Here is a 17,031-nt window from a genome sequence, read left to right on the forward strand (position 1 = left end):
GAGCAACGGAATGGGACAGCCGTCAAAATCTGACGGTGATAAATATAGAGCAACGGAATGGGACAGCCGTGGATACAGGACGGAAACGAATGGATAGTAACGGAACTGGATAGCCGTATAAGTCAGATGATGATGAATGGAGAGCAACTGAATGGGACAGCCGTGTGTATCAGACGATGATTAATGGGGGTAACGGAATATGAAAGCCTTTGATATCCAATGGTGATGAATGAGTGACAACGGAATCGGACAGCCGTTGAGTATCCGATGTTGGTGAATGGGGAGCAACGGAATCGGTGATATATAAAGTACAATACAAAAGTATATATTGCAAAATTAACCATTAACTATTGAAATGATAATTTTAACAATATTTAGCAGAAAACATCCAAGCCCTAGGTTTTATACCAGATATGTATTTATTTTCAAGCAACTGCATCTTTCGTAATTTATAGGACAACCAGATAATGAACATAATTTGTTCATGCCAAAGAAGGCGGTCTATATTCAATAGCTAAATTATAGCTTCGAAAAGTGTAATTAAATATTTGTATTTCTTCTCGAGATCATGCTCACTTTTGTGCATTTTTGTGTACAAGTATCGGGTATGCGAATAAAAGGGGGAGCAACCGCTGCATAGAGTATATTCTTTCTTTGGGTTCCAAAGTCGCTTGCGCATGCGTAACAGAACATGTGGGCATTGCGGGAAACAAAACAGAAAAACAACATCTAATTTTTAATGTAATTAAAGCAGTATACCCTTTCTAACACCAGCTTCAACACAGAAAATTACATTTGCCCTATACAAATTATCCGGAACACAGTTTATCCATTCTGTGACTGCCATGTTAGTATAACATAAATTATTCTGTCACTTGTCAGAAGTTGGGTCACTGTCAGTAACTTGTAAGATTAGGTTAGAAAGTATAGACAGCTATATGTCCCTTCTACAATGAGTAATATTGATGAAAAAGCTATGCAATGATGTTCGCAAAATTCAATGAGCTGTCTGGATCGACCAGAACTGTTCGCCCATCTGCGGCTATTTTCAGAATTACTCAATTAGTGTTTTTCTGTGAATTTCCATGTTTTGACTTAATGTTTCATGATTGATATGTTTTGAAGATGTGATGGTCAATTTGTTTAAATGGTACTCATTTTTCTGCTAGTCATACATACTGTTGACTAATAAATTATTGTAGTATGACCAAAAAACTGGTAGTTCCAGACTACCTTTCGTGTCGACCCTGATAATAGTCTAAAAGATCATTGCACAGGTTTTTTCAGAATGTGTGATGAATGCATCCATTTCCTTTTTGTGGCCTTTTAATTATGCATGATTAAATGAAAACCAGTTCATTAATATGGAAAAGGATGTATTTATTTGTAAAAGTGTAATGAGAAATAATTTTACTAAATGAATATAACTTTTCCAACTTATTTATATATTAACTTTTACTCAATGAAAATAACTTTTCCGAATTATGATTTCTGGTGTAGTTATTTTATTTGTAACAATCCGAATTACACGATTTAAGTATTTAAATTTTATCTTATTCTGTGCTTGTAGTTGTATAGTATTTTAATGTTTTTATCAACAAAATGGGAAAAAATAATCGTTAAATGAATGTTAAACACACCATCTAGGTACTTGTGAAATCTTTCACAAAACAGTCTATTTTTGATAGGTTTTACTTGGCTTTACAAATACATGTCCGCAGTTATTCTGTTTTTTTTTTGTGAAAAATGGCACAAAAAAATGCTTTGTCACAGAAGCCAATTTGGCACTGAAGTAGAACGAGGCTTATAACCCTTGAGTATTTCTACTGGAGATAAAAAAAAATGTCACACACAGTAGTGGACTGTGGAAGCAGATCACACATCACATGTTTATTGAATGCCACCCTAAGCCATTTTCCATCAGACATTGCAGACTATTCATAAAACTTTCTTGTAGAATGATTTCAGTATTTGAAGGTATAGTTCCCCTCATTGTTTCCCCCAAGCAGACTGTAGGTTTACCCTCTGTGCATCTGTTTTTCCATACAGAAATAACCCTGGAATTTGCAATATCATAAATAGTATGCAAGCTAACTTGATATTTGACTAGAGGGCGATATGAAGATTATTGGGAAAAATACCTTTAAAATGGGGATTGAAATATTTTTTTCTTTAAATTAAATATTTTTTCTCTATTTTCAGGTCTTGACGGTAAATGCCAGCATCCCACTGGCTCCTACATTGAGTTTTTTTGTTGCAAAGCCTATCACAGTGAAGATACAGCAATAAAAAAACCATGGCTTCAGAAGGATCAGCTAAAAACGAGCCAGCTGACGTTAAAGTATGAACATATAATTTAAAAATATTAAATCCTCACCATTACCAAATGTTGAATAAAAAAAATATGAGTCACATTTCCATTATATGGCCACAATAAGTGAAAAGTTTGTTTGTTCTTTCCCTAAAGGTTGATTTTTGCTACCAATATGATTACCAACATTTCGATTCTAAAGGTGTAATGGCGCCAATGTTTTATGACTAAAGGTTCATGATTTCCATCAGTATGATATTAAACCAACATTTCGAATATAAAGGTGTAATGGCATCATTGCATTATGACTAGTGTTGGGAATCGGTTGCAATTTTACTATCGATGATCGGTTCCACTCAAGTAACCGATTATCGATAGTACAATCGGTTTTTAAAATACTAGATAGTACCTGAGTTGTAGTTTTATTCATGTACAGTATCAAACTCTTAATCATTATATGCATATACCTTATGTCTATGATTGAAGTTATTAAGTGTTGTTGTATAAAAATAGTTCATTCTCTTGCTCATTGTGGCTTTCATCAGCCATTTGGTTAAAGATAACATCTGAACACTTACTAATTTTATTTATTTTTTTGATAATAGATTTTAATTAAATACTATCGATTGGGCCACTCTTAAAAAATTATCTGTTTGCTATTGCCGGCCGACCCGCCGAAAATGCCCCGACTCAAAAGTTTGTTTTTTTTATTTTCGCTTAAAAACAGTCTTTTCACAAATTAGCGGTATTTTCGTTATTTATCGATCCGTATCGTCTAGACGATTGCATATGTATATAATGACTGAATGCAAGCGTCTACTTCACCACATGCATAGCAACCTCAAACATGGCGGCATTCAGGGCTGTCGTAAAATGGAAGCATGAGTCTTCGGGAGAAATAACATTCTGCTGCAATATAAGTGTAAATTATGTAAACCAACCAGAGAAAAAGAAACATATTGAAGAATAGAATCTATTCATTTAACTGTTCTGATTCTTGGAACGATCTGCTAGCAGATTTATTAAGCGAAACTGATATACATGTTGAAAAAACTGATACGATTGAATTGTCAGTTGCCAAATCATTAGCCGGGGCTGAGCTTTTTCACCCAGATTGCGATGAAGAAATCAGTGTGTTGCATAAGTTTGACAAAACTAGTCACAAGATAATGTTATAAAGTCTAGTCAAAGATGTTTATTTTGTGTTGAAAGTTTTAGATTACTAGTCACAAGATTATGTTATAAAAGTCTAGTCTCAGATGTTTATTTTGTGTTGAAAGTTTTAGATTACTAGTCACAAGATAATGTTATAAAGTCTAGTCAAAGATGCTTATTTTGTGTTGAAAGTTTTAGATTACTAGTCACAAGATTATGTTATAAAGTCTAGTCAAAGATGATTATTTTATGTTGAAAGTTTAAAATTCTAGTCAAAATAAAGGTTATTGTTATTAATTTACGATATTTCTTTGTTTTATAAGTATCAAACTTTATATGTCAAAGTAAAAAAAAAAAAAGCCTACCTACCGACCCACTCCTTGCAACCCTAGGTCGGCAATAGCAAACAGATATATTTTTAAGGGTGGCCTTGTCACCGATTTCAGGCCCAATCAATCGATTTTTGATTATAATCGATCATCGGAACATCACTTATTATGACTACAGGTTCATTATTGGCACCAACATTTCCTAATGAGTTCCTGGTGCCATGATTATTTACAGCCTCAAGTACGAGTCTAGACTCAGAAAGCGCTTTTATTTAATTACTTAAAAATATCATTAACTAGCCAATTCATTTTACACAAAAAATGTGAATAATTGTTAAATTTTGAATAGAATTAAAATTCAGGGCTTTTCCATTTAAACATATTTATAACCCCCGGGGGGAGGCACTTTCAAAATATTCCACCCCCCTACAGAATCAAATTTACCCTTTCGGTGTCCAAATAAGCCATAATAAGCACCCACCCATATACTATTTAAATAATTGCCTTCCCCGGGGGGGGGGGAGTATATGTTACTGAAATAGCCCTCAGCAAATTCCTTCATAACAACTAAACTAGAATGAAAGTTACAATGAAATGTAGATTTGCAGTTTTACCACATGTGTCAGACTTGGAGACTGTTCGTATTCTGTCAAAAGTTAACATTTATAATTAGACCTTGATTATGAACATCTCAAAGTTTCTAATTTCACTTATTTGTCCATATGTAATAAATTTGTAATGGCGTATACATGTATAATTTTATAACTGTTCCAGCCTCCATTGACGAGTCAGTCAGAAATGAGCAGTATTTCTACCAGCCTTCCTGCCAGCACCGCGTCCTCCACCACTCCTAAGTCAACTTCTCAATCATTGGTTAGTTGAAACAAGTTGTTTGTCACCAGATAGCTTTGATAGGCCTGGAAAAATATCTGAGTTGAGGGCAATGGTGTCAGGCAAAAAATTATGCTACGTAGATTAAAAATCCGAAAATCAGATTGTTTTTATACATAGAAACTCTAGTTGGAAAGTTTTTTCCCAGGAAGGGTCTGGTTGCCCTAAGCGCTGGTATTTCTTTAAGGCCAAAACTATTCACTTCATTTCAGCTGCAAGTCTGTATAATTATTTTTAACCAGGTTTTCAACGAAAACCGGGTTATTAGAATGAGGTTGTCGTTGGGCGGGCGGGCGTCAAACATTGGTTTCTGTTCTATAACTTTAGTTAGCATTGATAGATATTGATGAAACTTGGTGTGTAGGTAGCTTATGTACAGAGCTAGCTTGGGATTGCTTTTGAGGTGGGTGGGGCTAAGGTCAAGGTCACCTGTTAGTAAAAATAGAAAAATGGTTTCTGCCCAATGACATAAGTTAGCATTGATAGATATTGATGAATCTTAGTGTGTAGGTAGCTTATGTGAAGAGCAAGCTTGGAATTGCTTTTGAGTGGGGAGGGGCTAAGGTCAAGGTCACTGTTACTTGAAATAGAAAAATGTTTTTTGCCAAATAACTTTTGATAGCATTGATAGATATTAATTTAACTTGGTGTGTAGGTAGCATGTGAAGAGCTAGCTTGGGATTGCTTTTGAGGGGGGCGTCTCTTTTTGATTAAAGTAAAGATAAAGTCATACAATAAATAAATTGGCTATAATTTCTGATTGCCCTTAACAAAAACCTGGTTTCGTCGCATTGCGGCGCTTCTAGTTTAAATTTTCTATCTAAATAGGGGCTCAACATTTGATGGAGGTATAAAAAAAAAATTATATGTGCTTTGTTAGTTCTACAGAGCGATATCTTCAGACATTTGTTGTGATTAAGTTAAGTTTGAGCACTTAAAAGGCTTTATTTATTCATATTCTTATAGGAGTTATTCCTTTAAAAAATTAAATCTACCCCATAAGGAAACTCTATATTGAGTGAGGTTCCTGTTCGTTTTATACTTCATAAAGTTTATAAAAAATAAAGGCTGCTTTTCCAATTGAAAGTGCCTTCCTGGAGAGGATCATATATTTAAATGAAATATCACTTAAAATCTTTTTATTATTTAAAAAGAAAATAATAACCGATGAGACTTTAAAAATGGTGGTGTCGCACCTATTTCTTGGGTAGAAACCAGTAACCTGAGGCTGAACCAGATGTAAAACGAACAATGAATTAAAATGAAATGATAAATTAAAATGTTCAGGAAATCTTATTTATTTTGTACAATTGTAAACTAGAAATCTCTGCATTACAGAAGCCCAATTACTCCTTGAAATTTACACTTGCTGGACATACCAAAGCGGTCTCATCAGTGAAGTTCAGCCCCAGCGGAGAATGGCTTGCGAGTTCCTGTGAGTAAATTTGGTCTTTCGATCACATATAGCAAAACTGAATAGGAGTCATGAGAAATTTATTATAGCACTATGCAGACATTGCAAATAACTGATATATTTTCCAATACTAAAAACTGTGACCTAAACCTAATGTTGACTCCTTTTTGTCAATTTCAAATTTGGCAATTTGTATGCTCCCCAAAAGAATTCTGGGTGGGAGTCCAGTCATTAGTCTAGCCCACTATTTGTGTCACGGCTATTTCTCAGCAAAGACTGGCTTATACTTAGTGAAATTTTATGGGAAGCTTCAATGACAAGAAGAGATGCTTAATTTTCAGTGCATTATTCAGTGCTCCAGCCAGGATTTGAAAAGGGCAGGGTGGAGTTTTGAAAAGGGCAAGCTACATGAGTCGTGTAGGGGCGATTGGGGGTGGTTGTGGGAGGGGTCCACCCCTGTCACAAGGTTTTTTTTTTCTATGATTTTCAGACTTGAACAAAATGGGGCTTTTTCTCAAAATTTAGAAGGGTGTGTTTTAATATAAAAATTAAAATTTGTCTTATTGTCTGTGGTATAGTGTGATTGTACTTGACTGGAGTCTTCTTTAGTGCAATGTCACATATTTCTCCTAAAAATCATGTAAAATCATGTAAAATGAAGAAAAAAACAAAGACAGTTAAACATTTGAAGCAATCAAATAAATAAATACACAAAAAACAAATATGTAAGGGACGAATCTTAATTTGGTACGTTCAGGATTGGGTACGAATGTTACATTCAGCCTGGCTGTTATTTTATTGTCTTTGGTAAAATAATGTTTAATATACTCATGTTTTAGAATAAAATGACAATAAAAATCACTGCCCTTTCTTAAAAAGTCACTTATAAAACATAAAACATTGATAAAATAACTCCTAAATTCGGTCTGACAAAATGGCGGTTTCGGCGAATTTTGACAAGATTGTGGACATGATAGGTAAACACTAGATAAAGCATCAACATATTTTTGTGGGTTACAAAGAAATTTTCATCATCAATATTTTACAAATAAACTTTCAAAACATTTACTGAATAAGTGATGTATTTGATTGTGTTAGCGTCACTTTTCCTGTGTTTATAAATCGGCAGTGACCGTCTGCTTCAAATCAACACTGTTTAAAATGGCGAGTCTCGTCTGTACAATACAATAAACAATTATTTAAAAATATTTAATTGTGCTTTACAACATTTTTCACCATCCCCTCACATTTTCTATCGCATTTTACGAACTTTCATCATTGAATAAACGAGTTCTCAGTGTATATTCTGATTGGCTGGTATTCAATAGCTCCGCCTCCTGCCGATGTTCCCGATTTGGCTTTTCCTAATTATCGGATTAAAAGATGACCGGTTATGAAAGAACATGTCGTCTGCTCACTACACAAATACACAATTAGCTGTCATATGACTTGGACAAGGCACATGGGAAGATGACGGCAGTACGGCATATTTTAAGCAGTCGGCAATGGGGCAGCATGGTGACACCTAGCGGGAACACTATTATCATAAATATTACGTAATTTGTAAATAGTAAAAAGGGCACTAATGGGATAATTAGCGCTAATAGAGCATTTGTGAAAAGGGCACTACTCAAAAAAGGGGCAGGGCGGTAAGAAAAGGGGCACGGGCGCTGCGCCATTGAAAAACGGGCTAGCTGGAGCACTGAATTATGCTTGGTTATGCCCTTTTAATTTTTATTTAGCGTGTGATATTTTGCCTGTCTGCCTCACTATTCATTTTCATTTCCAAGCTATTTCTCAGCAACTTTGTGTAAGTTCAGGGTTTGCACAGACTTGAAAAACCTACAGGATGGCTAAATGTTTGACAAGTTACTGTCACAAATGTGTTGTTTTCATAGCTTGCTATTGATGAAAGTCTTTGAAAGTAGGTGTTAATATATGTTATTTAAGATAATCATAGAAAATTAAATAAAGGTCTTTGAAATCTCCATGAAAACGCCTTGAACATCTTGCTGTATGAGTCTTGGAGTTGAAATTTTCAGCACTCACACAAATGGTGACTGCATGTTTTTTTTAAATTCAGGATCTTGTTCCTGCCACATTTTCTCGATGACTTTGAGTCTTTGTAATAACTTTATAATTGGTATTTAAATATGATGACATTGAAGTTGTTCCTTTGTGTTTCAGCTGCGGACAAACTCATAAAGATCTGGGGAGCGTATGATGGGAAGTTTGAGAAAACTATCAGCGGACATAAACTGGTATACAAATCATGACTAAAAGCTGCGCTCTCACAGATTGAACGTTTTGACAGCTTTTTTTTATTTTAGAATTTTAGAATTTTTGTGTTAATGTCATGAAACCAGTGATATAAGCCTGCTGACAAAAGATCAGATCTCAGGTTTTCATATTTTGTATATGGTTGGGTGTTTTTTTTGTTATTTTGCAGTCCAAAGGGATGATATATTCAGTTTAACTAAACATCCCAGGGAGGCAAATTGGCTTCTGAGACCAAAAATAATACATAATTGAAAGTAAAAGATTTTGGTTGCAACTCGAGGGGTGAATGTGAAAAGGTTCTAAGTGACATTTTATAAAGAAGAAGATAGAACCTTTTTGCTTTCACCCCTTACTTTGTTATAAGTATACTGGGCGAGTACCTAAATCGGAACAGTACCTAAATATGGAACACCCATCATAAAAGTGTTTTTCTGATTGAGATTTATTTACGATTTTAATCAATAAAGACGTTTGTCTTAGATACATATTCCAAAGAACACGATTCTCCGGTAAGTATTTCAAATACTGCTAACATTTTAAGTTTTTCATGTTCAAATGTCAATACATAGCACCCTCGGGAAAGACTTCATGCTTGCCACAATCAACGCATACTGGTACAGCCTGTATTTTACTGAAATCATCAAACTTTACTGACAAAAATAACAAGCTGGAAATAACAAAAAATATTAATTTACTTAAACAAACCATGGAGCAATAATTTTAAAAGAATACATAAACATAAATAAAAGAATTAAAACTGTTCCATATTTAGGTACTCCAAGGACGAAAATGGCAGTCCTTAAATATGTGGTTAATAAAGTACTTTTCATGCAGATTGGTAGTATCTTGAAAAATGCCATTTATATCAACCAATTGGTCTTAAATCCTAGTATGCTGATGGAAAATTTTGTAGTTGTGGTGCAAGTCTAACTAAATATATTTAAAAAATAGTGCCGAAAGTGTTCCGATTTAGGTATTCACCCAGTAGTGTTGTTAGTATTGACGCTACAGTTTGCTTCAATTTCAAAGCCAGGGTAGACCACAAAAGGACTTCTGAATAGCCAGTTTTGCTTCTGTGCTAACTATGATCCTGAATACCCTTGCTGAAAAGGTTCCAGCCCCATTAGCTGCCATGTCAACTATATCCCTGCATTGAATCCCTCACTGTCAAACTTAATTTTCAAGTATTTGAAATGAATTCATGTAACAGAACTTTTAATAGGCATTTTGGGACATAATGTTGGAACTTAATTTGCAAAAAGTTATTGTTATAATCGTCAACCTGGGAATGGAATTTTCAGGAGCGTGACTTTGATATTCAGTATGATTTTATTATGTCGCCTGTTCAATTCTAATCTGTGTAATATATGCCTTGTAGGATGCCTAGAAAGAAGGCCTTTACAAGATCTCTTATATTCCAGGGAATCTCAGACGTGTCCTGGTCAACGGACAGTAAACTGTTGTGCAGTGCATCGGACGATAAAACACTGAAAATCTGGGACTTCGCATCCGTACGTACACATATGATTGGGGTCCTATTCAGTGTTGCAAAGTATCTTAAATACAATTTGTCTTGCTAAAAGATTACTAAATGAAAAAGTGTTATTTATACAGTTTTTAGCTCGACTATTCGAAGAATAAGGAGAGCTATACTACTCACCCAAGTGTCGGCGTCGGCATCACCCCTTGGTTAAGGTTTTGCGTGCAAGCACACATAGGTTAATATCTCAGCAACTACTTGAGGTATTGCATTGAGACTTTATACAATGGTATTCAACCATCCAACCTACTTAATTAACCAAGTTTGATACATCTACTTTGTATTTAATGCCAATAATAGGCCTTTATTATTTGACTTAGAAATTCTGGTTAAGGTTTTGCGTGCAAGCACACATAGGTTAATATCTCAGCAACTACTTGAGGTATTGCATTGAGACTTGATACAATGGTACTCAACCATCCAACCTACTCAATTAACCAAGTTAGATAACTCTAGTTTGCATTAAATGCAAATAATAGGCCTTTATTATTTGACTTAAAAATTCTGGTTAAGGTTTTGCATGCAAGCACACATAGGTTAATATCTCAGCAACTACTTGTGGTATTGCATTGAGACTTGATACAATGGTACTCAACCACCCAACCTACTTAATTAACCAAGTTAGATAACTCTAGTTTGCATTTAATGCAAATAATAGGCCTTTATTATTTGACTTAGAAATTCTGGTTAAGGTTTTGCGTGCAAGCACACACAGGTTGATATCTCAGCAACTGCTTGTGGTATTGCATTGAGACTTGATACAATGGTACTCAACCCTCAACCTACTTAATTTACCAAGTTAGATAACTCTAGTTTGCAATTAATGCAAATAATTGCCCTTTATTATTTGACTTAGAAATTCTGGTTAAGGTTTTGCGTGTAAGCACACATAGGTTAATATCTCAGCAACTACTGGATGAATTGCATTGAGACTTTATAAAATGGTACTCAACCATCCAATCTACTTAAATAACCAAGTAAGATAACTCTAGTTTGCATTAAATTCAAATAATGGCCCCTTTTTTATTCAGCATAGAATTTCTGGTTAAGGTTTTGCATGTAACCACTTTTAGGTCAATAATGCTTCAGCAAATACATCAAATTTTGAATGTAACCACATTTATGTTAATATCTCCGCCCATCATGTATTGCATTGAAATCTAATCTAACAGTGATCCATGCATGTTTCGCCAAAACTTTTCAATCCTTACACTGAAAAGCGGCGGAATAGTCGAGCGCGCTGTCTCTGTGACAGCTCTTGTTTCTTTAACTGCTTATCAAATAAAAAAAATACTTTTAAAAAAAACCTGCTTATCAAATAAAAAAAATACTATGCAGAAACCCTGTATTAATGAATATTGACCAAAATTTTAATAACAGTCTTGATTTGTTTTTGTATTTCAGGGTAAATGTATGAAGACACTGAAGGGCCACAGTAACTATGTATTTTGCTCTAACTTCAACCCCCAGTCCAACCTGATTGTTTCAGGATCGGTAAGTTGTTTACCTTTTTCTTTCGTAGAAAATAATTGTTGTAATTTCGCTGTCCATGTTGTTGTCAATTGCACAATCTTTCAATTAATACATTTTGTTATGTGGCCACAAAATCCCCAGTTTAGAAAAGCGTCAAAATTTCACTTTGCATGCTGGGACGTTTTCAGCATACCACAGGCCTGCAAATTTCAATAAACGCAGGCTATGTTTTAGGGGAATTTATGCATTTTTTAACCGAGGGAATAAGTGGCCCAAGTAGCTAGTAATTTAAAACTCATTATTTCTTTATTTCTTTTTTTATTGATTATTAAAGTTAATTGAGTTATACATAAAAATGCATTTAAATTAATATGTTTCATTTGTTCATCAAAGTATAGTTTTTTGTCTTTTAGTATATGTTAACGATATTTAACTGTCTTTCCCATAGATCTACTAAGTCCAGGAGTATAGGGTATTTTTAAGGCATTGGGAACTGCTGTTGACCAGTGCCTTCGCCCTAAAATTTTCGAATTGTTTAAGTGTATGAAAAAAGTTATTGAAGTAAATCTTTTTGGGAAAGGGACAAATATGTACTCTTAGATAGTGGGAATGAGGTCAAATTTCAGCGCTAAAATAGGTCCCAAAAATGGCCTTGAGTGATTTGTTGAAATTGAGTTTTGCATGATTCGAACGAATTATACCACTGGAATTGTGAAGAAAACTCCTGACCCCGATTCCTCAAAACTTCTTAAGCCTAAAAGACTTCAGTTGCTTATTTTGTTTAGCAAAATTTCTTACTTTTACCTGATTTTGATAAATAAAATTTATCATTAGGTTTCATTATAATTGACTTCAATTATCAATAAAACTTAATAGTCAAAAATTTACAAATTATTGACAATAGTGAGCTTAGCTTAATCATGATTTAACAGACTTAAGTAGTTTCGAGAAATTGGCCCCCAGGCATGCCTGGAAAGAGGACTGGGTGTTATATAAATTATTTATGTTTATTTGATTTTATTTTACCTTCAGTTTGATGAGAGTGTTCGTATCTGGGACGTGAAGACGGGCAAGTGTTTAAAGACTCTCCCAGCCCACTCTGACCCTGTCACAGCCGTACATTTCAACAGAGATGGCTCTCTTATAGTCTCCAGTAGTTATGATGGGCTCTGGTGAGTGTAGTGGGGGATATTTGTGACAGCACATGAATCCTGTCCACTGACAGAGTCTGTGGTGTAAAGATTTTTTATTTTCGCTTTCCACTGAAATATTTCTTCCTTTATCTTCATGAAACTTGGTAGCAATGCTTATTGGCATAAGAGCTCGACTAGAGATCAATTGCCTTGCTGACATGTGACATATTAGATTCATACGATTCTAGAAAGAAACAATATTATTTAATTTGATTATGGATGGTATACCATGGTTGGTCTAAAAGAGGTGAAAATCAATGTTGAATCATTTTGAAACTTGGTGTCTTTTATTTTCTGACTAGATTATAAGACATAATGGTGCCCAAAGGTAACCATAGCAACATCCGAGCATTAAGTTTTCTTCTGGGAATATTTTAAAAGTGATCATCTCAAATTTTAAAAGTGATCATCTCAAATAATAGGCACAATATTTTAGTAAAAATTTGGCAAGAGAATTCAGACAAAGGGTTCCTTTTGTTTTACAGTCGCATATGGGACACGGCGTCAGGCCAGTGTTTAAAGACGCTAATAGATGACGACAACCCACCAGTCTCCTTTGTAAAATTCTCACCAAACGGCAAATATATCCTCGCTGCCACACTTGATAAGTAAGATTTGTTCTTTTGGTAGTTTCATTTAAAAAAGTGAAGCTTTATTCATTACAAATTCATCAGATATTGATACATTTATAGAAACTATTTAAAAAGTATATAATTAGTAAAATGAATTTATTATTTTGAAACATATAGAACAAGTTCAGCATATCTAGAGAACAAAATGTACATTGAAATTATGTGGAAAGCATTAATGTATTAAAGTTTTTGTCTTCAACAGAAAATGGGGCTAAGATTCAGCTCCTTTCACAATCCAAAAAAAGTTGACCCTTTACAAAAATTATCTGTAAAATTCACAATCCTAAGCCTTAACAATTCTGTTTTTTTAAATATCTTGACTAGAAATAAAGATACATTTAAATGCAATCTAAGGCTCTTAAAATGCTTCAAAGTCAAAAGCTTAAATGGGGCTTTGCCTCCTATGGCCCCTATTAAACTAATAATTTTAGACATTTTGATGCTAGTTTTACCATTCAAGAGGTCCTTTCACAAGAAGGCAGAAGATAAAAACCCTGTGTAACAATATTCAAGCATTTTCTAGCTATGGTAGTTAGTTGTTATGATACACCATTCACAATTTATTGTTATTTCAGCACACTCAAGTTATGGGATTACAGCAAAGGAAAGGTAAGTGAGCTACAAAAGTATTGTCCACATTCACAAATTAGTACATATTGAAGAGAAGTTCTGCCATTGGTTTGTTTATGGCTAATAGTACTGATCCCCCTGTAGGTGTATTTTTTCATAGAATTCGTTCAAAGAAAGCATTATAAATATATTACTTATATTTGGACTACCATTTATTCACTTGTTCTATGGCAATCGATAGGGTATGGGGCAAGTTTTATCCTGAAACAAATACAAACTGCCATTAATCTTACGCAACCAAACTATGCGACAGTTAGGTTATTTTTCATTGCCATTTCATATTCAAATGTCCCGGCCCAAATCACAAGATGGTGTGAAAAAGCCCCACTGCAATTGTAAGATAATTATTGTCATAGCCAGTGCTTTTGAGATTCTTTGGCTTGTTGAAAAATTTGTTATGTCGGACACAACTTGGAAACCCCATGAAACTTGATATACATGTTCACTGTGTATATAATGTACATGCGTTGCTACTATCTAGTCCAAGACCTATACAAAGCTAAACTCTGTAAACCTATTTATAATATGTTGACATGAAACTTGGTAGTCCTATACCTATTTTAAGGTGAACTCAGTCAGCCCTTATTTAACATGTTGACATGAAACTTGGTAGTCCTATACCTATTATAAGGTGAACTCAGTCAACCCTTATATAACATGTTGACATGAAACTTGGTAGTCCTATACCTATTATAAGGTGAACTCAGTCAACCCTTATATAATATGTTGACATGAAACTTGGTAGTCCTATACCTATTTTAGGTGAACTCAGTCAGCCCTTATAATATGTTGACATGAAACTTGGTAGTCCTATACCTATTTTAAGGTGAACTCAGTCAGCCCTTATATAATATGTTGACATGAAACTTGGTAGTCCTATACCTATTTTAAGGTGAACTCAGTCAGCCCTTATATTATGTTGACATGAAACTTGGTAGTCCTATACCTATTTTAAGGTGAACTCAGTCAGCCCTTATATAATATGTTGACATGAAACTTGGTAGTCCTATACCTATTTTAAGGTGAACTCAGTCAGCCCTTATATAATATGTTGACACGAAACTTGGTAGTCTTATACCTATTTTAAGGTGAACTCAGTCAACCCTTATATAATATGTTGACACGAAACTTGGTAGTCTTATACCTATTTTAAGGTGAACTCAGTCAGCCCTTATATAACATGTTGACATGAAACTTGGTAGTCCTATACCTATTTTAAGGTGAACTCAGTCAACCCTTATATAATATGTTGACATGAAACTTGGTAGTCCTATACCTATTTTAAGGTGAACTCAGTCAGCCCTTATATAATATGTTGACATGAAACTTGGTAGTCCTATACCTATTTTAAGGTGAACTCAGTCAGCCCTTATATAACATGTTGACATGAAACTTGGTAGTCCTATACCTATTTTAAGGTGAACTCAGTCACCCTTATATAATGTTGACATGAAACTTGGTAGTCCTATACCTATTTTAAGGTGAACTCAGTCACCCTTATATAACATGTTGACATGAAACTTGGTAGTCCTATACCTATTTTAAGGTGAACTCAGTCAGCCCTTATATAACATGTTGACATGAAACTTGGTAGTCCTATACCTATTTTAAGGTGAACTCAGTCAACCCTTATATAACATGTTGACATGAAACTTGGTAGTCCTATACCTATTATAAGGTGAACTCAGTCAGCCCTTATATAATATGTTGACATGAAACTTGGTAGTCCTATACCTATTATAAGGTGAACTCAGTCAGCCCTTATATAATATGTTGACATGAAACTTGGTAGTCCTATACCTATTTTAAGGTGAACTCAGTCAACCCTTATATAATATGTTGACATGAAACTTGGTAGTCCTATACCTATTTTAAGGTGAACTCAGTCAGCCCTTATATAATATGTTGACATGAAACTTGGTAGTCCTTATACCTATTTTAAGGTGAACTCAGTCAGCCCTTATATAATATGTTGACATGAAACTTGGTAGTCCTATACCTATTTTAAGGTGAACTCAGTCAGCCCTTATATAACATGTTGACATGAAACTTGGTAGTCCTATACCTATTTTAAGGTGAACTCAGTCAGCCCTTATATAATATGTTGACGTGAAACTTGGTAGTCCTATACCTATTTTAAGGTGAACTCAGTCAGCCCTTATATAATATGTTGACATGAAACTTGGTAGTCCTATACCTATTTTAAGGTGAACTCAGTCAACCCTTATATAACATGTTGACATGAAACTTGGTAGTCCTATACCTATTTTAAGGTGAACTCAGTCAACCCTTATATAATATGTTGACATGAAACTTGGTAGTCTTATACCTATTTTAAGGTGAACTCAGTCAACCCTTATATAACATGTTGACATGAAACTTGGTAGTCCTATACCTATTTTAAGGTGAACTCAGTCAGCCCTTATATAACATGTTGACATGAAACTTGGTAGTCCTATACCTATTTTAAGGTGAACTCAGTCAACCCTTATATAACATGTTGACATGAAACTTGGTAGTCCTATACCTATTATAAGGTGAACTCAGTCAGCCCTTATATAATATGTTGACATGAAACTTGGTAGTCCTATACCTATTATAAGGTGAACTCAGTCAGCCCTTATATAATATGTTGACATGAAACTTGGTAGTCCTATACCTATTATAAGGTGAACTCAGTCAGCCCTTATATAATATGTTGACATGAAACTTGGTAGTCCTATACCTATTTTAAGGTGAACTCAGTCAGCCCTTATATAATATGTTGACATGAAACTTGGTAGTTCTATACCTATTTTAAGGTGAACTCAGTCAGCCCTTATATAATATGTTGACATGAAACTTGGTAGTCCTATACCTATTTTAAGGTGAACTCAGTCAACCCTTATATAACATGTTGACATGAAACTTGGTAGTCCTATACCTTTTAAGGTGAACTCAGTCAGCCCTATAATATGTTGACATGAAACTTGGTAGTCCTATACCTATTTAAGGTGAACTCAGTCAACCCTTATATAACATGTTGACATGAAACTTGGTAGTCCTATACCTATTGTAAGGTGAACTCAGTCAACCCTTATATAACATGTTGACATGAAACTTGGTAGTCCTATACCTATTATAAGGTGAAACTCAGTCAACCCTTATATAACATGTTGACATGAAAACTTGGTAGTCCTATAC

General features: G+C 34.4%; 1 protein-coding gene across 1 annotated transcript; it reads left to right on the forward strand.

The window, feature by feature from the left end:
• Positions 1–672: 672 nt before the first annotated feature.
• Positions 673–13,827, forward strand: LOC128222892 (WD repeat-containing protein 5; the record flags this gene model as incomplete). The annotated part of the gene is given in 10 exon segments (XM_052932066.1): positions 673–847; positions 2,203–2,341; positions 4,570–4,668; positions 6,025–6,121; positions 8,288–8,361; positions 9,802–9,891; positions 11,325–11,414; positions 12,426–12,565; positions 13,072–13,194; positions 13,794–13,827. Coding segments are annotated over 9 exon segments (792 nt in total), but the record flags the coding sequence as incomplete, so codon positions are not given.
• Between the last annotated feature and the right edge of the window lie 3,204 nt (positions 13,828–17,031).

This window comes from Mya arenaria, chromosome 17 (assembly GCF_026914265.1).
Source record: "Mya arenaria isolate MELC-2E11 chromosome 17, ASM2691426v1".
In the NCBI taxonomy this organism is placed as follows: Eukaryota; Metazoa; Mollusca; class Bivalvia; order Myida; family Myidae; genus Mya; species Mya arenaria.